Here is a 22,996-nt window from a genome sequence, read left to right on the forward strand (position 1 = left end):
AATTAATTATTTGTTTCTCTTCGTTTCGCTGATTTCTCATCGAAGAAAGTGGCTTCACGCGAAGACGCAATGTTTACGTCGGTTTGTGGCGTGTAGAGTTTGATATTTAATCAAATTAGCCATTAGTAATTGTGGGAAAAAGTTAAAAGCGATTTTTTTCATCGTATTTGGTAAGTACAACCATTAACGGTCCTCTTGCTTCATTGGTCCAAAGAAACCTTTAACTTGTTCTGGCGAAGATCAAAACATTTTAAAGCCGCTTTGAAACACCTACTGAACTTAAATCTAAATTGGAAACAATGCAATGGCTTATTAAAGGAAAAAACTGTTTTTCTTAGACGCATCAAAACTGTTGACAATTAGAGATAGGTACAAAATTAGGACAAATCAAAGGAAATATGCGACGTAGTTTGACGTTCGCGGCGATGGTCCAAAGCCAAAGTCTATCAGGTGTTTAATCTTTAATTTGCGCTCGCAAACAATGACTTAAATTGAAGGACTACCCTTTGAATTTGAAAGAACTAACGCTTTTTTGATTATCTGTAGTTTTTTCAACTTACTTTCCACCGCAGGAAATAACCAGTGATTCACGTGGCTTCCTACAATAGCTGTCAATTTCGATACTATACATAGTGTTAGATATAGCATCTTTCAAAAATTAGTAAATTAAATAAGTGATTAAAACAAGAATAGAATCTTGGTGGTAAATACAACTGGGCAGAAACGAGTCGGTATTAGATTGCGTCTTACGACAATAAAATAGTGCACTGAAAAACAGACAATGAGTAAATAGAGTGATGGACCAGAAGTATGTTTCTCTGTGAGATTAGTCAACTGTTTTCCTTACTCTCAGAAGTGGTTCAATATGTCATTGGTGCTAGCATTTGATATCTGTAACCAAGATAAATAACAGGACGTTGTTTTCTCTTGCTGTAACTAATCTATCCTTATTTTACTTTATCAAAGGTCCAGGAGGGAACGGAATAATGTGAACTCAGATGAAGAAATGGCGAAAAGATTTCAAAGTAATCTCGACCAAATTCTAACACCAGGCTCTTGCGCGTGATGAGCAATGATAGCTGTCTTTCATCAAAAAGTACTCAAAGGCAAAAACAAAGATGAGCAAAGGAAAAGGTTTGTAGGAAGTTTATGCTAACACAGTTATCACATGAACTAATACACGGTCAACTTAAGTAAGTTTTCCGATTCTTTGAAATTATGTCCAAGAGGTAAAAACGCCCCAGAGGCTCTATATTCCAAGGAGTAACCTAACCGTATGAGTGGTGCATTAAAATGTGCTAAAGATTCAACTTTAGACGCAGTCACTTTGGAAATGAACTTTTAGAATAACTTGGCCGTAAATACAAAGCCAGAACTGAATGGGCAGTCCGCAAAAAGCGTGTGCTCTTGACTGTTGAAGAGAATCACCTTGGCATGGGAGAAAGAGGAACGAAAGCCTATTACGTCACAAACATATGACCAGGCTGCTACGCAGGATCCAAGATGGTTTCGCCCATAGCTACATTATGGGCGCATTTGGAGACAATTCTTTGTCGAAGGGTTTGGTTTTTTGGGAAATTCCGCAACCTGCACATCGTTATAATTTCATACAACCTTTTTAAGGACAGAGACCGAGATCATATGGTTTCTGAGGCATAATTCTCCGTTAAATCACTGCATCAGACAACGGAGAAGGTAAATGAATATCGTAGTCCAAATAATACGGCTAATTGCTTATGTCCTCCTTTGTGTTGATATCTGAGCTCTCTACCATCTACCTTTGCTTCATGAATTTGCTCTAAATATACAACTCTGATAAAAAAAGGAATATGTACAATTCATTCCCGCAAACGACCTCTTTTATTACGAAATGCACCTCTTGTCATACTTGCCTTTTGAATCTATGGGGATTTCTCGTTTTTTCTTCTATCAGAAGCAGGAAAAATTCAAGTGTACGTCCGCGTGCGTCCATTCACTGAGAGAGAGAAGGACAAACGAGAAGTGAATGCCATTGAAATTCATCAAGAACACTCGCTGGTAAGCAAAGCGAATCGTGAAATAGGACTGCAGCGTGTACTTGTAGATACTTCCGCTTTCAGAGTTGTCGTCTGCCGCTACAATGACCTTTTCTGAGTGTGATGCGATTTAAGTCAATGGTAATTATGTGGCTTTTCCCATTACAAGACTATTAGCTTACATTTGTGCTTAAATGCGACTTTTTCCTGGACACACGTCTCCAAACTTCATAACCCCTGAGTACCCATATGTGGCTGCCATGGGTGACTAACTCTCAGCAAATCGGTCGGACAGTTTTAACGCGACTTTGCAATATATTTAATCTCAACAATTGCTTATACAAGTTGGTATTAATCAGATCGGTTAAAACTGCATGTAAAATAGCGAGCGAAAACTTATTACAATGTAAATCAAGTTAAATACGCCTAAAACTAAATATGCTCAGGGAAACTACAACGAAAATAACGATGAAAATTACGTGATACAAACTTACATTTGTTGCGATGCTGTAGAATTACTGCCTAACGGCGAAGAAGCTGCAAGACGTGCCATACAATGAAATATAACTTCTGCTTCGCCAGCGGACTTACTGAGTAAACTGAACAAACTGTGATGAACAATACGGTCTAAACAGATGCCACGTCACGTAACGTTATGAAATGTTACGTAGCATAGTGTACGCAAATTTGAACTGTTACTAGTGTTGTTTGTGCAAGAACAATAAATGATAAAAAAAGAACAGGGTGTTTGTGATCTACACCACCAGTCTCTCAGTTCATACATAATACCATTTGTTTATTGTGTTGACAGATACGTGTACTGGATCCACGAAGCCGAACGAATTATTTTTTTGATGGCGTATTTAGCCCAGAAGCATCCAACCAAGAGGTTAGTGTATTACATTTAATCCTGTTCGAAATACCATATTTATTTGACGCTGCCCTCGAATAATAGACTCAAAAGGTACACAGCGATCATTGCTTCGATGGCAGTTAGAAATTTTGAGTAAAACACACACAGATCCTTTTAAATGTACTAATTCTTATGTCGAGAAAGCATATCAGACATTAGATCTTTATTCACTTTGTGTATTGCAGTGGTATTAACATGCAAATAGTGAAACTGACAACAATATAAAAAAATGATCTTTTAGACAAGCACTAAGACATATTTCTTTTTTTTTTTAATTAAAGTGGTCAGTCACCATACTATTGTTTGGATTTTAAATTAATGCCGCCTTCTTACAAACGCCGCCCTCGAATCAACACCGCACTCGAATTACGACAAATTTAATAAACGCCGCGGTGTTTAATCGAATAAGTGCGGTTGTCATGTCGAGGAGGGCACTATCATCATTATCATCGCAAAATGACGTGTAAATAACATAAATTTGACCAACACGTTACTTCATGTTTTATAATCACTTAAACGGTCAGTTTTGCTTTCAATCCTTAAGGTGACAAACATTGCACACAAGTCGGTTCTGTCTCTAAAATTTCTTTCAGCTGGCAAAATGTTAGATATTTTTATCTAAAGTGTCAGAAAAAGAAAAGTCTTCTCCCGTAAGGAGGAGCTAGGCCATATAATAGATTTGTATAAAGGAAATGCCTGATATTTTATGGTTTAAATTGCTTAAAGGTATATCTCAAGGTTGGAAAACCTCTCGTCTACGCTGCATTGAATGGCTATAAAGGAACACTTCTAACATACGGACAGACCGGTACAGGTAAGGAAAATGAATACTTTAAGCTAAACACAAGAGAGACAGGGAGAACAGCTAAATCTTACATCCTGTGTCTCTTTGGTCGGTTGCGCAGTCTTTCATAAACTACTCAACAATTAAAGATAATCTATTATGGAAATTTTTTCAGGCAAAACCTTCACACTTCTGTCAGATGATGGTGTTACCACGCGAGTTGTCCAACACTGTTTTGAAAAAATCGCCAACGATGAGATTCACAACTACAAGGTGAGGACCAAACATATTTAACATTTTGGTTTCTCTTACCAATCTCAGCTCTTATCGATGTGTATTTCTCATGAAAAGAAGGATGATGAAGAATTAAAGGCTGTCATACGGGCGTACTTGTCAGCGAAATCGTAACGGTGTGCTCTTCGAACATGTGCAAGGAGATAATTTGGAAATTTTTCTTGATGGATAATATGACTTAACTTGATTGCAAATATCCAGGGTAACATTTGCAAAAGAAATATAAACTCTGATTAAAAAATGCCTCTCCATGATGGCGGCGGGGGATTCAGAATTCAAGTTGTATCCGCATTGGATTTTTTCTTTATGTACGATTTAAGTCTATCATAAGATTACATGCTTTAAAAACACTTTTGTTAAGACACGACCATGGATGCACGTAATCCGAGAGAAAAAGATGATATTTGATGTTCTTCGTTCTCAGGTCATGTGCTCATTTTTGCAAGTCTACCAAGAGAAGGTCTACGATCTTTTGAATCCGCGGTTTACAGTAGATTTACCAGTCAGAGAGCATCCAAAGAAAGGTAAGCGCGTTCAAGTGCCCTAATTCAATCAGAATGCCAAAACAAGATCATAAATGATCATCGATCAGATAATTTCATACAGCAACGTTGAAAATTTCTGAGTAAAAGCGGTTTTTATTCTGTAGTTTTCAAAGAACTTAAACTCGCAAATCTTGGAGAAAGATGTTTTTCGTCTTGTCACGAGCGTGGGACAAATAAAAAATTCTGAGTCCCCAAGAGAAATCGAACCCCAGACCTTCGGATTCCGCGTTTTGATATTTTACCACTGAGCCACAAAGACTCTATGGTGAGCAAGGCCCAATAGGATCTTTCTCATTCTATTTACTAAACATGACGCTATCGACATTGCTGATCCTTGCTGTAGGCAGGACGCGTGTCATATATGAACTTCGTACCGGGCCTTTCTCACCTTAGAGTCTCTGTGGCTCAGTTGTTGAGAATTCCGGAGCGCGGATTCCGAAGGGCTGAGGTTCGATTCCTCACGGGGGCTTTGAATTTTCTCTTTGTACCATGCTCGTAACAAGACGAAAAACATCCTTCTCGTTTTCTTTACCGAGCTCAAAACTTACCATCTGTCTCATTCCACTCACAAACCTTGTCTGATTAGTGTAATGACCCTGAGTGGATTGTGATTTCGAAGGTCTCGCCGGTTCCATTTGTAGTCTACGCTTACAAATGGCTGACAGCAAAGTCCCAGTCAGTCGGAGTTTTTAACTCTTAATACATTTAAGTATTTTTCTCACCGACGCCTGCTTCGCGTGAGCCGTTGAGACATGAACACCACGTTGCCTGTCGAGGTTTAAAACTTGCCACTCAATCACTGATACTTCGAATCACCGCGCGCTAACCTAACATAATGCGATAACATATGTTCATCACATTCCCTTTTCAGGAGTATACGTAGCAAACTTGACCCAACACGAAGTAAAAAGTGCTGGAGATGTATTTGCACTCTTAGAGATAGGAAAACAACATCTCGTTATCGCGGAGACCAAGATGGTCCGGCATTCCAGCAGGTAATGGTTTCAAAAACTTTCTATCACTTCAATTTTTTATAGTTATTTGTCGTAACAATTCGATTTGTTCAACAGATCCCACTCAATCATGCAGCTTATTATAGAAAGAAGACTGAAGGCACACATCGCTAATGGTAAGGAGAAAAAACATTTCTTACGTCCAACGAAGCTATCTTTGCACTGGTAATTCGTAGCTGACACAAATTAACAAAAACCTTTCTTTACTCGACAACTACGCCAAAAATCTTTCATCTTCCTTCCCCTTCGTCCATACCTGATCCAAAGACTTTTATCCTTTGTGTTTCAAATCAATTTATTTCTTGATTTTGATGTAAAGGCGACAAACAAAAGACAAAGCTCTTCAGAGCTAGCAACTACCCACACTTTCAAGAAAAGTGCTCCTGGCTAGGATTCAAATTCTCACGCCAGACACTCTTTCTTTGTCACTCACTCGAAATAAGAATTAAACGTTTTCCATCAAAACTTTTCACTTCAGAAAAACCCCCGAGCAAGGGTGAAACTGCTGTATCCCACGAGGCAGTTCAAGAGTCCATCATGGCAGTCGACGAAACAATTAACAATCTCATAAAGGAACTGAAACAAGAAAGAAAAAGTCATCACAAGGTAAGGGACTAAGTTCGAATATCTGCGCAACCTTTGAGTAGACACCTGTATACTGCTGAAGGTAAAACAATACTCAATATGACTTTAGTTCAAACCAAGAGAGGTTTAATCCTCTTCTGGTTCAGACTAAGAGTCCATGGTTTGGTAGAAAATGCATGAACTTTACCAAAAAAAACCGTGCAATCAATCATTGTCATTTGAAAATCTTGTGTTGTATACACACTTTTCTGTATCAACTCTGTGAATATGTACTTCAACACAAAGCTTTTGAATTATTTGACGTGTTATCTCGTTGAAAGACCGTTTGGAAGGTTACTCGGCAAACAAATAACTACTATTCTTATTTCCTTTTTCAACATCAGCGTGAAAGAGAGTGTTTGAAAGAGTTAATGGAGAAGGAGGTAAGATTTTGATGATAAAGCTTTATTGGGTTAATCCATGGGATTAAATCCACATGTCATCCTCGTCTTGGAAACGAGTCGAAGATTTTTTTCCTTCTCTGTCATTCACCTCCTTATAATGCGAAATGAACTGCTTCGGCAGATGCCATGAAAGAGAATGGTACAAATAATTGAATTAAAAAACCCTCATTCCAAAAGGATTCCCATATCAAGCGCACGTTCTGCATGAAGCCCCTATCTCAAAAGTCTCCTTAAGCCCCTATCTTTGAAGTCCCTTTTTTAAGTCAATAGAGCTTACACCAAGCACTCACCTCTACAAGGCGGTCATCAGAAAGAATACTGTAGGTTTCCTTTCAAACAGGCTCAAAATACTGTACATTTTTCAACCAAACGCAACTTATGAACTTTTTGCTGACTTTTTTTCACTTACACAGCTCAACAATGGGAACAATTTTGAGGGCGATCTCATTGTGAAAGGAAAAATCAATTTGTAAGTAGGAAATCACATTAAAATACCATCCAAGTACCTTTCAATCATCCTTATTCTGCCAAACCTCCCAGCTCAAGTAGCTCTATAATTTAAGCATGAAAAGTAAGTGAGCCTATACAGCCTGAAGAATGAAACTTGTGTTTGCACCGTTTATTATCAATACCCTTCTGCTAGTCTCGTACTTAGACCTTCCACAGCCAAGCAGTTACACGATAGGACCTGGGTACGAGATTAACCTTTTACCACTGACACGCAATATCAATGTATTTCCGGCATTTTCTTAGGTGTGATTTAGCCGGAAGTGAAAGGCTTACCAAAACCAAGGCGGAAGGAGTACGATTAACTGAGGCGAAATATTTAAACACTTCACTATTGGAGCTTGGGTAGGTGGAGATGAACTTTGTAACATGTTCATGCTTTAAGGTTCAAGATGATAGATAATCTCAAACGTAGCTTGAATCCGTAATCCTCTAAAAAACCTCGAGGAGATTCTCATTTAGGAAATCAAATTTTTTTTAACATATTTTCCTTTCCACATTAAATTACTTGACCCTTTAGCCTGCTCGCAACCAAATGTCCGCTTCCAATCAGTTTTTAACTCTGACTCCTCAGGAATGTGATCCACGCCCTTGCACGTGGACACAAGCGTCACGTGCCATACAGGAATTCTACTCTCACCAGACTCCTACAGGATTGCCTTGGTGACAATGGAAAAACAAATTTTATCGTAAGCAGCAAATTTACTTTCTTTCTTTGATTTAGGCTATGCCCCTTAAGATGTTTTCTCGCTCTTTTTGTCTATTTTTCATTACAGCAGTTACACGATCTTTATCATCCTAATTCAATTTATCTCAGTGTTGCTATTTTTCCCACAGATTTGCATAGCACCTTCCCTCGGCGAAGTAAACGAGACCAAGTGCAGTTTAAACTTCGGTCTTCGAGCCATGAGAATAACCAATGTGGCCCGCCTTAATGTTGAGGTGAATACATGAACTACCACGAGTGTTTGCTAAAAAATTCGAATGGATTAAAGTAATGATTTCTTGAAAGGAGAGACTTAGTCTGGAGACTTTCGAGTTGACAGAGATATGAAGATAAATGGACGAGATGAGGGCATTTTACTGTCCTTCCCTACTTGGTAGTTTTCGGTTAATGTGCCGAGAAGTCTTTCCTACGAGCACAAGGGAGAAATTGTGTCATAGTTGTTTTCAGTCGTCATAAAGATGTTGTAGGAGTGCAATGAAATTAAAATTTCTGCTTAAAAATTGCGTGACGAGATGATGATAGATGATCCGCTCTATGAGGGGAAATTTTTAATCAAACATTTGCAGTTTTTATTACCATGTGTCAAAGCAATTTATTCCCATTTCTACGATGGCATTTTCACAGGTGGACTATAAAGTATTGGCTGAAAGATTGGCGAAAAAACTCGAGGATCAAGGTACGAGAAGGTTGAATTTTATTTTGATTACTGAGCACAGTCCTGCTTTAATTTCAGTTGCTTAACAAGACTCAAAGTAAATGCTGGGGTTGAAATTTAATTTGTGTGCAGCCTATTCACCTCTCGCTTTCCATTTCCTATATTTTAAATAAACGAAGTAAGTAAAAAGAGGAACTAGTTCTAGTCCGGCAAGTCGATGAGGAACGACCTCCGCTAATCTGTGGCAAAAGAACTAATCATCCTGCAACATTAGTTAATTGCAGGGTAATTGGATATGCACTCTGAGGTAGAAATGAAAAAGCAACACATTTTCAGAACTCAGCTGTTTCTTTTGAAAATCGCTCTGGCAAGGTGATAGTTCACTGAGCCAAACATTTATTAAAGCGCAATGAAGTTTTCAACTGACGGTGTGATTTTGTTTTGTCTAGAAATTAAATACAAGTTCGAGAAGCTGGAGTACCTCAGAGAAATACAGCGGCTGAAATCTGCAATAAGCTGTTACCAGGAGAGCGAGAATTTCGCAGGAAAAGATGTAAGATTGATTATCTATTTTGCTAGCCCTTCACCAACATGGATGAAAAAGCGATCGCCAACTAAACCTGAAGGCAAACGAAACCTTAAATTTAACAATAACTAAAATGAACACAGTTAATATGAAAACGAGATTTTGGCGTTGTTTTATACTTATTTTTAAATTGTTTGCATTTCACCTTTTTGTAGGAGTTAACTTCTATCAAATGCCCACCAAGAGCATGCACAGCCACGGGTTTCAAGAGATCGGGTTTTTTTTAAGTCGCTCTTTTTTATTTCCTTTTTTCACAGCACGAGAAGTTAGTCACAGTAATTGCTAATCTTTCCAAAAGTGTCCAACGAGAGAAAGAGGAGAAGAATAATCTTCAAACAGAGCTGGTGTGCCTGAAGAAACAAGTGTCTCAACCAGTAGGAACAAGTGCCCCTGATGTCGAGGCTGTCTTACTTGCCGAGCTTATGTCCATGGAATTGTTAGCAAATTTACAAAACCCGGATGCAGCTAAGAGAATCCTTTTAGATGACTCACTTCCAGCCAAAGTTAAAAGTCATCTGGCATTGGCTGACACCCAAGAAACACTTTTGAACAATGCTGGGTGTTTCTTGCAGTTGTTAGACCTCCATCTTGACACTGAACTGGATGCAAACGAAAGAAAGCGGGCAGCTTCCGATGCAAAGGAATATTTGCAGTTTAATTTATCTAAGGCGGGCTCGGTGGAATTGTTCTCCAAAGACTGCTCCATCAAAATTTCTCCTAGGGGTGTCCCTAAAGAACCCTGTCTCAGCCTACCCATGTACAATAGCAGTCCCGATGAAAATTCCTCTGGACTGGCGGGTGGAGTGCGCAGAATGTTGGGTAAACTCATGGGTCGAGAGAGCAAGGACAGGACGTCAGTTTCGCCTGGCACACATCCCAGCGGCCAAGCATGCTCTGTTCCTAGTGGTGACGTTACCCAACGTGAGCATGATCAGGAAGACCCCATGATTAAAACCAAGGCATTATTAACACGCCTGACCAGCTCTAAGGAGAAGGTGGAGCAGCAAGTTCTCAGTTTATTGTCGACGTTGTTTGACGAACAAATCACCAAAAATGAAGGTCAGTAAAAGCCAGCTTCTTAGCACAACTCCCTCCTTGTCGTTATCTCATAGATTTTACCAATAGGCTATCTAAGGACTATAGGTTTGTCAGTTATTTAACGGTGAGGTACAAAGGTTGAGTGACGTAACCGGGGAAGCCTTGGTTCACAACTTTTCAAAACAGTGGTCAAATGTGGGGCATGCGGAGCTTTGTCAGCTTTGACCAGCTGTGCGCACGCACTTGTTTGGAAAATGTTACAAACAACTTGTGTCACAAATCTTACAAAAAGTCTGTAAAAGGAGACCGAAGAAAGGGAAACTAGACAAGGATCAACTTTTAGATCACTCGTTTGCTTTGAACTTTACAACGCCGTGATTTACAGGCATGTTTGTATCTCCTGTACGACACCTTTGCTCTGACAGCCTGAAAACGCGATGTTAGGCAGCCTGTTGGCCATTTCAACGTTTGACCACTGTGTTCTATCTAAGTCACTGGCAGGTTTTAACTTATATTTACTTAAATCTTAGGACAATGTCCGCAATGGAACGAGCTGGGAAATAAACTGACTAAGCTGATCATGTTTCGACGCAATAACATGCCTGGTAGGTCGCAAATATCATATTGTTCCAATCTCGCTAGCCTTTCCCTATACTAATAAATAAGTAAATACACAAACAATAACAGAAAAGTTATTCTGGTCAATACAACACAGCTGGTTTGTTATTTCAAGAACTACGTCAAGCTTATGCTTATTTTCCTAGGGAAAAATTGGGTGTAACAATAGAATAACATGCTCTTCATATCTAAATTTGGGAGAATGGTATAAATTGCTTGACCCACTTACATCTTGATTTTAAAATTCTATTTTAGGTTTAAGCGAGGCAGATATGTGGGCTAACTCTGAAGACTTGAACGCAATCTTGGAGAATTGTCTTCGCTTTGTCATTATTGATAAAGCTCTGCTGGCATGTCTCCTGGTGATTGAGTTGCTGGACCTGAGACAGGTATGTGGAACACTGGAGGATAAGAGAAAGCTAGCTAATCACAATGCTTCAGGAGAGAGCACCGCTACGAACTCTTCGCCTCAAAGCACCCCTCCAGTAAAGACCACTGGTGGTAAGAAGAGCTCTTCTAACAGCAAAGAGATTGGGTCAATTTCGCCAACAGCATCCATTTCACCGAGACGAGAGAAACTGAAATCTTTGAAACACACCAAAACAGAACTGGAAAAGGAAATAACTGAGATGCACGAAGACACGACATTTCTTGAAACAGAACTATTTTCGTCCATGGAAGAGAGAACGAAGGTCGAAGAAGAACTTTATGGTATCAAGAGCCACGTGACAAAACTTCGATCGGAATTATTTCATCTAAAGCTTGAAAAATCTAACTTGGAAAGTGACGTCAAAAAATCAAAAAGCCAAGAAAATTTAGAGCAAAGTGGGAATTTGGATGGAGCAAAGTCAACCTTTGAGTCACCAAAGGAACCTGTGCCCCGAGGATATCCTGAACTCTCGGACGTCATGGAAGCTTCGCATGAGAGTAACGACAGTGAAAACAGTTCTCAGATGTCCGATGGAAATGAAACTAGAGAAGCCTTCTTGAAAACGTGTATGGAAAATATCTCAAAGATTTATACGCTTATGCCGGAACAAGCCGAAGAAATAGCGAGTGAGGACGAGATTTCCGACGAGCAAGAACCAACACTTTCCGATGCAAACATTGACGACAGTGATGAGGAAATCATTATCACAAAACTTGCCCGTAGCCTACGCTCACCTTGCGCAAGTCCCAGTAAAGAAAAAACGTTTGATGCGTCGTCGCTGCACAAGAGTGGACAGAAGCAACCAGTTGTCGGTGACGGCCAAAAAGGTAAAAGCAACATTGGAAATGAAGTAAATGAGGACTTAGGGGGCAAATCGAGAGAGGCATTAATTAAACAAATACAAGAACTCAAAAGGAAATTGCACAAAGCTGAAAATGAGTTAACTGAAGCCAGAGAAGCAAACGAAGATTTGGAGGAGGAACTGGATCACAAAAAAGGCCAGCTAGCGGAAGCACAAGTGACCATAACAAACCTGGAAAACCAGATCGTCGATGAAAAAGAAACCTGTGAAGAAGTGCGACAACAGTACTTTAACGTCAAAACACAAAACGAAATACTCGATGGAAAGCTGAAGGCTTTACGATCGGAAACGGAGAGGCTTTTAAGAGATAGCAATAGCAGCAACGCTGTTTTCAGATCGCCGGAAAGTTTACGCAGAGATAATCCACTATCACCACTCAAAACAAAGGTAAAGTCTCCTCTCAGGTCACCTACGAAAGCAAAGGTTCCTAAAATTGATCTACGAACTCCTCCGCAGAAGCAGCTAATCTCAAATGAGATTGAATTCATCTCTCTGGTAGAAGAAAATGCAGAGCTTAAAGTCAAGTTAGGGAACGCAACACAAGAAAAAGTTCGTTTGGAAAAATCACTTAAAATTGTTGAAGAAAAGTCCTTCAAGATGAAAACTGTCATTCAAACAAGTGAGGATGCCTGCAGTCGGTTCAAAGAGGAAGTCTCAGAGATCACCAAGGAAAAGGTTAGGCTCTCCGGTGAGATAACAGATTTACGAAATACAAATTCGAGCATGGCAGAAGAGCTTCAGAGATACCGGGAAAAATCAACACGTCTCGAGAAAGACATCGAAGCGATCGCTTACATGAGCACGCGACTCGAAAAAAACAACAAAATACTCGAAATGGAAATATCGAAAATGGAATCTGAGCTGTGCTCTTGGAAAGCCAAGCACGAATTGCTGTCTCAGGAATGTCAAAGACTTGATCAAGAAAACCAAATAGCAAGGAAAGATCGAGAAAAAGCTCTTCTTGAGCTGGGAGCTATCAAAAAAGAGAAAAGTCATTTGTTAGAACAACAGTTTTCAATTACCGAGGAAACGGTAAGAAGAGAGAAGCAACTTAAGGACAACGAGGAACGATTCTTTGAGTTGGAGGCTGAAGTGACCGAACAGAAACGGCTTAATGCCAACCTCCAAAAGGAGCTAGCAGGTATGGCCGAGTATCAGGAAGCGTTAGAAAGTGAATACTCCAAAGCAAAGAACGAGGAAGACAAGTTGAAGCAAGAACTGGCAATAATTAGCTCCCGGGTTATAGAATTTGAGACAGAACTTGCCTCGGCTACACAAAATACCCAGGACCATGGGTTGAGTACTGAACAAAAGTCTAGCAGTTTGAGCCTTCGAGCCACTCTTACAGACGAGCCAAGCCACAGAGGAAAATCATTCAGCGGAACACCAAGTAAGAAGTTTTATACCATTACTCATACAAGTGAAGACGAAATTGCCGACACATCTTCTTCCATAGCGGAATCACCCGCAGATGAAGGCAAGATTGTGGAACACGAAAATCAACTTTTGAAACTCGAAAATGGTTATTTACAACAACAGTTGGCGGAGAGTGAGCGTGTCTTAGCTCTGTACAGGCAAGATCTGGAGAGCGCTCATGATCTCATCGACAAACTTCAAGCAGAGGTGAAGACATATGCCAATGAAACAAAGAATGAAGCTACCGAAGACGAATGTAAAACTCCGTCAGACAAGGATGACACTGTCCAAGAGATTGAAGGTTGCTCAGAAAGTACAAACGACGAATACAAGTTACTTGAAGAAAAGCACGCTGAACTGACGAGAGAATACGAGATTCTTCGACGGCAATATCAAGAGGCAGTTACTGAGAAGGAAAAAGGAATCAACAAAGAGTCAATTGCAAATGCAGCTTTGAAGAAAGTTACATTCGTTGGTGAAAAAGCTAGCAAGAAAATCACGACATCCCAGCGAGATGTTGTACATCAGCAGAACATCCTGCAAGATCGAATAACAGAGTTGGAAAGTGAAAATATGAAGCTGAAAGTAGCTGAGGAAAATTTAGTAGTGGGTCTGAACACAAACAGACAGCTAGAGAGGTCACTGGAAGATGCAAAACGGGTGCAAACGACTCTGGAAGAAAGAATAGCCATGTATGAAAGTGAAAAGAAAGATAACAAATTGAAGCAAACATACATGGAAGAGCAAGTAGCCCGTCTGCAGGAGGAGAACGAGAAGTCAAGAGCCGAATTACTTGAGCGAACTAGAAGTACCAGTCACCCATTAAACTTTCAGCAAATTGTAGGTGATGTTCAACTTGGCAAAAGAGCTGTTGACAACGAACCCAAAGAGCGTAAACTTGAAGAAGATCTCCTGAAAGTTACCAGCGATAAGCTAAAACTTGAATTTGAGTTAAGAAGTGCCAACGCCGATTGTGAACGACTTAAGAGTGACCTTCATCAAAGCGAGTCCGAAAGGAACTTGTTAACCACCCAACTTAATGACAACATAGAGCGAGCAGCAAACCTTGAAATACGACTGATGGAGATGCGGTGTTCATGCGAGACAATCAAAGATGAAATTAACACGCTTAAAAACCAGAAGAGACAAGAAAGTTTTCACCTTCATGAGGCAAGCGTCTGTAAAGAGATATTGGAAAAGCGGTTGGAAGATGCACTCAAAGAAAATAACTCTTTCCATCACGAACTCGAAGCTCTACGTGAAGCACGAGAGGAAACCATGAAGAAGATTGCTAAGCTAGAAAAAGCAAAAGAAGAACTAATTAAAGAAATCGGCGAGGTAAGAAAGCAGGGAGAAGTTAAGCAGAAAGTACCTGAAAGGACAACGCATGAAAGCAAAAAGGCAGATGGGCCGATGAATATAGAAGCCTCTGAAGAATCGAACGAATACAGAAAGCTGCATAGAGAAGACCAAGAACAAGTCACAATACTCCAAGATGAGCTAAGAAAAATTACCGAAGATCACAGTCAGTTAAAAATGGAATTACAGGAGATAAAAAGTGTAAAGGAACTTCTCGAAAAGCAGATTGAACACATTAAGGCTCAGGGATTAATGGCAAATGAGGACGACCCATTTGCCTCGAGTTTTAAGCGACAAACTGCTAAAGAGGAGGAGCAAGAAATGCGCACAAATGACGAGAAGGAAATTGAGGAAAAAACCAAGTTGCTTGAAAAAGAGAAAGGACTTCTGGAAAAAGAGCTAACTAGGGTTCAAGACGAATGTAACAAGCTCAAGCAAAAACTCTCAGATATTAAACTTGCATCCGAACCGGGACAAGAGGATCACAGAAATGAGAATGAAGAAAGGCAAGAACACTTGGAGATAGAGCTTGAGAGGTTACGCGACCTAAACAAAAAACTCGAAAACGAGTGTGAAGATTCTAATAAATTAATACAGGAGCTGGAGGTAAAGACCAAGGCATTGGAAAGCTTGGAAAAAGAGCTTCACTGCTTCCATGAGGAAAACGATCGACTAACTCAGGAGGTGGACATAATTCAACACACAAGCAAAGCCATAACAGATCACCAATCTACCAAGGAATCACTGGAAGCGGAAAAATCTCTTTTGAAGAAAGAACTTGAAAGTATTCATGACTGCAACAGAAAACTTCAAGCAAGGATAGATTACATGGGTAAGGAGCTTGAGATAGTTACCGAGCAAAGAGAGAAAGTAAGTTCAATAGAGAAGATGAACGTTTCCTTGAACAATGAGATTGACAAGTTACAGACGATGCATCAACATCTTGAGAGCGAATTGGCAACAACACATGGAAAGATAAAAGAAATGGAGATCGCTAACGATGCTTTGAAGAAAGAAAACAAAGCTTTGAAGGGAAGGATAAATAATGAAGTGCATCGGCGGAAGGATGATCACAAGAGGGTACCGAGTGTAGGGAACAAATTGAAGGACACGTTAAAACAAGAACAAAGTGTCGCAAAGGAAGACAAAGCAAGTTCTAAATCGGAGGGCGAAAATGGTGAAGACAGTGAAAGTGATTCGCGACAGATGATTGAACAGCATGCAAGTGAAAACACTTCGTTGAAAGATGAACTAGACAGTGTTACGAAAAACACTCACGACATCCACGTTCCTGACCAGGATTCTCAGAGTGTCACTGTTTTAAAAGAAACAACCGAACCTCAGCCAGAGAATGAAGAGTTCGACGAGTTGAAGAACAACAAACTGACCAGTAGTCGGGACCAAGAAACAAACACTGAGTCCGGAAATGAGAAGGTCAGTGCTCCCTTTTCAGAAGACGTGAAAGCTGGGCTTTCGTTAATGGCAAAAGAAAATCTGTTATTGGAGAAGAAAGCATCGTACTTCGTCAGAGCACAGGTGCAGCTAGAACAGTCTCTCTCAAAAGCAATGAAAGAAAACACTTATTTAAAGAACAAAGTCAGCGAAACAGAAAACGTCCTAAACATACTTCGCGAACGTGTCCATGAACTGGAGAAAAATTCAGGTGCCTTGCCGTTGATTGACTTGAAAAAAAGTGTTATGTTGTCCAGTGACAGTGAGAGCGATTGTGATGCAAGTGAACTACCAAACAGTGGTGACAAGACAGAAGGCCAGCGTATGGACAACGAGTTTGCAAGTTTGCGAGAAAACACAGAGGAGGGGAGCAAGGTGGGGTCTTCTCATGAGGACAGTGAATTACTCCCAGTCCCATCTAACGTTGAAAAATTACAACGTGAACTGGAGCAAGTAGCGAAAGAACTAGAAAATCTGAAAAGCCAAAGGGAGATGCAAAAGATTAACTCGATAGAAAAAAAAGATTTTGGGACCCAAAGTGAAGAAGACGAAACTCTTCTTAGACAAGAACAGGAAAATATACTTTTGAAACAAGAAAGGCAAAGTTTACTCCAAGAACTTGAAGCGGCGACAAATCAAAATAAAGCCGTAGAAAATGATCTGAGGCAGAATAAAGAGTCTTGTATAAAGCAGGAGCAAGAAATAAAGCTGTTGCTGTCATCGTACAGCCAAGAAAAAGAAAGTTTGTTGAAAGAACTTGAAAGTACAAGGCTAGACTGCCGCAAGGCAAAAGATAAACTTCGAGAGTTACAACAAATCGATTCTGCATTTGCAGATATTCAAAAGAAAAGCACAGAGGCAGAAAAACTGGTGACCGAGCTCGAAAAAGAGTTACTTTGCCAGACTGAGATGAAAAACGAATTAAGGAGAGAACTTCAGAATTGTCAAAACAAGCTGCAGGAAATAGAACAACTGGAAACACAGTTGCGAACTTGTCGGAGTGAAATCGAAGATCTACACGCCATGAACAATCAGCTGAAGGGAGAAATGGAAAAAAGGAAAGATGAGAATAATAATTTAATATATGAATTAAAAACCGTCAAGGTTAAATTACGATCATTGGAAAAACAGAAAAAGCAATCAATGAATCGGGATGCTAACATAAAAAATCGCCAAGATCAAAGCGTCCAAACTTACTCCACCATTGATATTTTTGTCAACCGAGATGAAGAAGGTCCTAAAGATATAACTGCAGCAACCGATGTAAAGGAATCCGGGAACGCCGTGGCTTGTCAACAATATCACGCCATCAATAGTCACAGGGTCTTTCCACAGTCCAGCGAAGTACGTAGTGAGAGTAACAAATCAAACAAGGCTGGAGACAACGAGGCACAGACATCCGAGATCAATAAAATTCTAATGGATAACAATCGCTTTCAGGGACTTCCTATTCCAATAATTATAATAACCCAAGAAGACGATACTGCCAAAATCAACAACGAAAGTAGTACAGGACTAAATCTGTGTTTAGAGGACTTTGAGAAAGATTCGCCAAATGATCAAAGTACTCCTGATGAAGAAAACCAACAAAACACTTCTCCCATGACGACGAAAGACGATGTCGAACCTTCAGTGTATGAACAGATTATTCCTATGGAAACATCAACATATCAAGAGCAAAGCGCTGTAAAAAGCGAAGTTCAAACGACGAAAGAAAATTTGAAAACCAAGAGTGACTCAGATGTAGATGGTGAGCAAACTCTACGGAATGGTGAAAATAACCAAGAAATAATTAGTGAGCCTGAAGATGGTTCTAAAAAAGATGAGTTGACCGTGAGTCCTCCTCAGAAAGATGTACAACGGGATGAAGATCTTCCCGACGGTGGAGAGGAGGAGTCCTTGAGTTTAAGATCAATACGTGAATTGGAGTGGACAATCTCCAACCTAAAGTCGGAGTTACAACAGCGTTCTGAAGACCATGAGAAGAATCAACAAGAAATTGGCTCACTTGAAGAACAACAGCTGTCCATGAAAAGAGAAATCGTCTCGTTGTTGAGTGAATGTGAATCACTCAGAGCAAAGGTAGCTATATTACAAACGCAGAATGAAGCCGTCTTGAAGGAACAGATTCTAAACGATGAGGAAAACGAAGAGCTCCAGCAAAATATGCAAGACCTCCTTGAAGAAAAGAATTCAATCGAGGAAGCTAAGAAAAAACTTGAAAGTGAGAAAGCAAGACTGGAGATCGAGTTGTCTGATGCAATTGAAACAAGAGAGGCAGTGGAAGGTGAGTTACTTCGCTCCAGAGCCGAAAATGCAAGTGTATCAAAACACACAACGGAAGGACAGTGGTATGATATTAGTGAAAGATATGCCAAATTGGAAACAGTACTTTCATGTGTTCTTGATGAGAACTCAAAAATGACTGCAGAGCTTTCAGCTCTCAAAGCCGAAAACAGCATGCTTAAGAGCTTCAAGATTATGGAAATAACAGACAACTGTACGCAATTTTCACCGAGAACGACAGAAGATGAAAGCGATGGAGATAGGACACATTCTTCAAGGAAGTCTACATCGTCTATTACACAACATTCTCGGCTTGGTGAAGATCTTACAAATCAATTGCATTTAGCTAGTCCAAAATCCACAGAAGCAAATCAGGTTAAAGGCGATGAAGAAGGAACAACAACTGATGAGTTTCCAATCACTCCTACTCCTATTGTCGAAGTCAATCTTAAATCTGAAACATTTGGAAACAGATTTGGTGATGAGCAACGTCAAATGGAGAAAAATGAAGTTCCCACTTTGATAAAAGGTGACAATGGAAGAGAACACCGCGCCGCAGTGAGCGCCGAATCATCATCGCTGCTACCTCTTGCCAAAAGAAATATCGTGGAAAGTACTGAGCTGGAGGCGATCTCAGTGGGAAAAAGTTTGCGCAAAAAGCACCAAAGAAAAGCCTTAAAGGAAAGTTCCTCTTTGCATAAAAAGCATTACAAAGCTGACGGAGCTGAAAAAGAGGAGTCGGATGACCATGATTCGAGTATGGAGGTCCATACTAGCAGCTCTCTCGTTTCGATCACAGATCTCGACGTAAGCATCTCTTCTGATCAAATCTCGTCAGAGGATAGCTCCATAGTGGGTTCAGAAATACGGGTCCTTCAAAGGATGCAAAAGGAGCTCGCAGAGACGAAATGCAGCAATGTTCTTGTTAAAAATGAGTTGGCCATTATAAGAAAGCACAACGCAGACCTCCAGAGTCAAGTGCAAAAGCTACTCAGCAGAAACAACCACCTGAAAACGAAAATGTGCGACAAGGCTTTATCTGTGAAACGGATGGAGAAGGAGGTTTCGAACATCAAAGAGGAGAATAACAAGCTGCAACAACAGGCGATGATTCTCCAAGATGAGATGGCAAGAGTGGAGAAAGAAAAGGCCAAATTTGAACGCAACATGTCTGCAACAAAATCTGAGAACAAGCGACTAAAATCCGATCTATCAAACATTAAAGCAGAGAGCTACAGAACCATGAAAGAGCTGGTAAACTTGCAAAGTGAGAATAGGAAATTGCAGTTGGACATTGAGAGGCTTAAGGAAGACTCAAGGAGACTAAATGGACCTTGTAGTGACGACTCCGCGTCGCATGAACTGCCATTCTGGGGATCTGTGTCTCACGGTGACAGGAGCACATCGCGCAGGAGTTTACAGGAAAAACAAGTCAAACAAAACACGACTCATCTACACGATAGAGTGATTAGCGATCTTACTTTCTGCCAGCGGCAAACGTCAAAAGAAGATTCGCAAGGTCCGGTATGTGAGAAAACGTCTCCTCTACGTTTCAAAAATATTTTATTTGCCATTGAATAAATTTAATCATAATAACATGTTCCAAAACAAACACAACAAGAGGCGCATCTCTAATTCGTGAAAACGAAGACGTTGTATAGTATTTTTGATGACACCATCTCAGGATTATTAGATGCCATGTCACTTTGGAAGCTTCTAAGATGATAAAAGCAGACTTTCCATTGTTTTTCTTGATCAATCCTCTGAATGTTTTTGTTAACTTTCACGTAGGAATTATCACCACTGAATCTTTCCGAAGAGCTCCAGAAACAAGACACTGATGACGACCAATATGGCAAAACACTTATTGGATCCGGTAAGTTATGTATGGTCGTTTTAATTGGTCTACCTGAGAAGATAGTACTCGAGGTAAAGCTAAAGTAACAAAGAGTTCTTGGAATTTCTCGTTTGTGGTAGACAACGACCTAATAGGAATCACTAGTCTGTTTGTACACTCTTAAAGACTTTCACAAACAGCAGGAACTATGGGAAAAATATGTCACAGCCACCTAGAGATCACTTTACATCACAGAAGAAGTAACAAGTAACAGGGTACCATTATCCAGCAGAAACTAAGCACTTATTTCTCTCGTTAGTTTAAATGTCTTGTAAGTATGAAATGTCATTGCTTTATAAATAGGAGACTCGATCAGCAGCGAAGACAGATCAAGATATTCTGAACCTGTGTCACGACGAGGAAGTCAGCTCTCCTTCACCAGTGAAGCAAGTCACCCTGGTGAGGGCAGTGATCCAAACGAAATTGAACACCACGAAAAAACTGAAGACGAACACGAAGACGAGCTAGGGGGCAAAAGCAAAAGCAAAAGCAAGAAAAAGATCAAAACGATTCTACGGAAACTCCAGCACAGCAAAAAAACCAAGTCTTCGAAGTAATTTGTCTTTTGAACGAGTCATTATATAAGGTTTCCGTCAAGTGTTCACAGACGTATAAATACGATTCCTTTCATGCAGATTTGTAAATAAAAAAGAAAACAAATGTACTGGGTTTCATTGTTCAGTTCTTGGTAAGAATTACCTTGACTGAGTATATACGTTAAACATACAGGTAAAACATAAGGCTGTTGCTATCGTAAATGTCCACTTTCCAACTCAAGTGTAACAAAATTTCAAACCATTTCATAGAAAAAAGCCAAATGCAACATGTGTTAATGGTAGTCGACTCGAATGAAGATAAATCGCAGAAACCCCCTTAAATCAATGATAAAACTGAAACAGGTGTTTCTGATTTTGTGCTATATTTCACGATATTTTCACTGAAAAGAGAAGATTAATTTTTTATGTAACAATATATTTAAACATTATGCAATACGTTGGCCAGCTTCTAAGGTGAGGCTAAATTCTCTTGGTAATTATTTTCCTTCTGTCTTTATACTGAATACAGTAGCAAAATTATAAAAAAATTATACTGCGCGAGTACACTGGTGTATTGGTTTTTCAAACGTCTGACGGTACTGAAAGCGCATGAGTGAGTACGATAGGTTAAAAGCGCATGAGTGAGTACGATAGGTTAAAAGCGCATGAGTGAGTACGATAGGTTAAAAGCGCATGAGCGAGTACGATAGGTTAAAAGCGCATGAGTGAGTACGATAGGTTAAAAGCGCATGAGTGAGTACGATAGGTTAAAAGCACTATAACATTTATTTCAGTATTTATAAACATAAAAAATAAGTTAGCACTTTTTTCTTAAAATGGCAGTGCTGTATCAAAACGATTAACATATCAATGCTTAAGTAAGGGCATTTGTCAGTGCCTTTGAGACACTGTCAGTGAATAAATACAAGAAAATAAATATCGATCAAAAACAAGTTCAGTTTCTTTTAAGACTATTGCGAGCTAACTAGAACGACAAAAAAATTGACCAGCGGCCCACTTACACACACCAAACACTTGCAATCGAAAAACTGCTACTGACATCTCTTGACTGCAACCGCTGTTCAGTGCCATGTACATCGAAGGAAAATACATTTAACCCAACGCACGAGTCAATGTGCTCTAGTTTCACGATTGAGGAGTATAAGTCTTTAAAGCGGATGGCCAGCCTCACATACGTTCACTATGTACCTATGCTCAACTCTCGAAATACAACTGTAAAACTGTCAAAATACGATTCTCTACCGGAGCAAAGTTATGACATAGAGGGCCTAGAGGTATTCTTCTTTGGCAATCGCATTCTCAAACCCAACATTTAAACTTGAAAAACTGCTGCAAATCCGGATCATCGACGCTTTTACTATGAACTCCAGCATACACCTGCTTAAGCAGTTTACTATACTTGAAAGTCTTGTCGAGTGTTTCAACGTACTTCTCCAAGACAGTCAGACCCATTACTTTACCAAGCGAGATCATACTTGGACCCAGTCTGGGATCGTCGTATTTCTGATTCTTCATCAACAAACGAACCATCTCACCGTAGATGTATGCATCATCAAACGTCAGCGGCTCCTTAAACGGGTACTTGCTGTAAGTATCAACAGCCTTCATAGGGTCGGACTTGATCAGAGAGTCCGCTAATTCAATGTAAGCATCGTGAACTGATGGTGCCATTGAGATTACTTCTTCATAAAACTTGTGAGCTTCACTGATGCTGTCACTTCCCTTACGCATAAGCACGCGGGCCAATCCCAAACGAGCGTTGTAAGAAGGTTTGTTGGGTGGTCCGCTGGGCTTCTGTTCAGTCGTGGGGTTGGCCGTGGCAGGTTTGACCGGCGTGGATGGTGTTGTTGGGCTCTGTGCGACTGGCTTTGTTTGTGATGACTGTTTGGACAAGGCTAGTGGCTTGGTTGGTGAGCATGTCCCTGATTTATGAGCTGGAAGTAAAGACGTGGACAGCTTAATGAATCAAAGTATTAAAAAATACGAGAGTGATGCAACATATGTAAAAATAAGT

General features: G+C 40.0%; 2 protein-coding genes across 3 annotated transcripts in view; one reads left to right on the top strand and one right to left on the bottom strand.

Moving 5' to 3' along the window:
* On the top strand, positions 1–21,914 carry LOC113670646 (uncharacterized). The gene is made up of 23 exons (XM_089213555.1): positions 1–170; positions 967–1,134; positions 1,934–2,037; positions 2,827–2,904; positions 3,655–3,742; positions 3,888–3,985; positions 4,431–4,530; positions 5,423–5,546; positions 5,622–5,680; positions 6,043–6,170; positions 6,533–6,571; positions 7,006–7,061; positions 7,346–7,444; positions 7,674–7,788; positions 7,937–8,041; positions 8,451–8,502; positions 8,931–9,034; positions 9,325–10,126; positions 10,636–10,710; positions 10,979–20,052; positions 20,320–20,404; positions 20,729–21,587; positions 21,672–21,914. Exons 2-22 carry the CDS (start codon positions 1,119–1,121, stop codon positions 20,980–20,982), a joined length of 11,655 nt encoding a protein of 3,884 aa, XP_089069681.1. The 5' UTR covers positions 1–170; positions 967–1,118; the 3' UTR covers positions 20,983–21,587; positions 21,672–21,914.
* The window catches only part of LOC113670650 (uncharacterized), an 8,459-nt gene continuing 7,258 nt past the window's right edge, over positions 21,796–22,996 (bottom strand). For both annotated transcript variants that reach the window (XM_089213556.1, XM_089213557.1), the window contains exon 10: positions 21,796–22,916. In XM_089213556.1, the coding sequence (XP_089069682.1) occupies positions 22,282–22,916 (635 nt within the window). In that variant the 3' untranslated portion in view covers positions 21,796–22,281. The remainder of the gene's footprint in view (positions 22,917–22,996) is intronic.

The sequence above is a fragment of the Pocillopora damicornis genome, chromosome 7 (genome assembly GCF_964200805.1).
Source record: "Pocillopora damicornis chromosome 7, jaPocDami1.2, whole genome shotgun sequence".
Lineage (NCBI taxonomy): Eukaryota > Metazoa > Cnidaria > Anthozoa > Scleractinia > Pocilloporidae > Pocillopora > Pocillopora damicornis.

Bases quoted from the DNA above. Each gene is read 5' to 3' on its own strand.
- LOC113670646 (XM_089213555.1), top strand. The intron at 6,572-7,005 runs GTAAGATTTTGA...TCACTTACACAG, and splicing joins AAGAGTTAATGGAGAAGGAG to CTCAACAATGGGAACAATTT. The intron at 20,405-20,728 runs GTAAGTTATGTA...CTTTATAAATAG, and splicing joins CAAAACACTTATTGGATCCG to GAGACTCGATCAGCAGCGAA.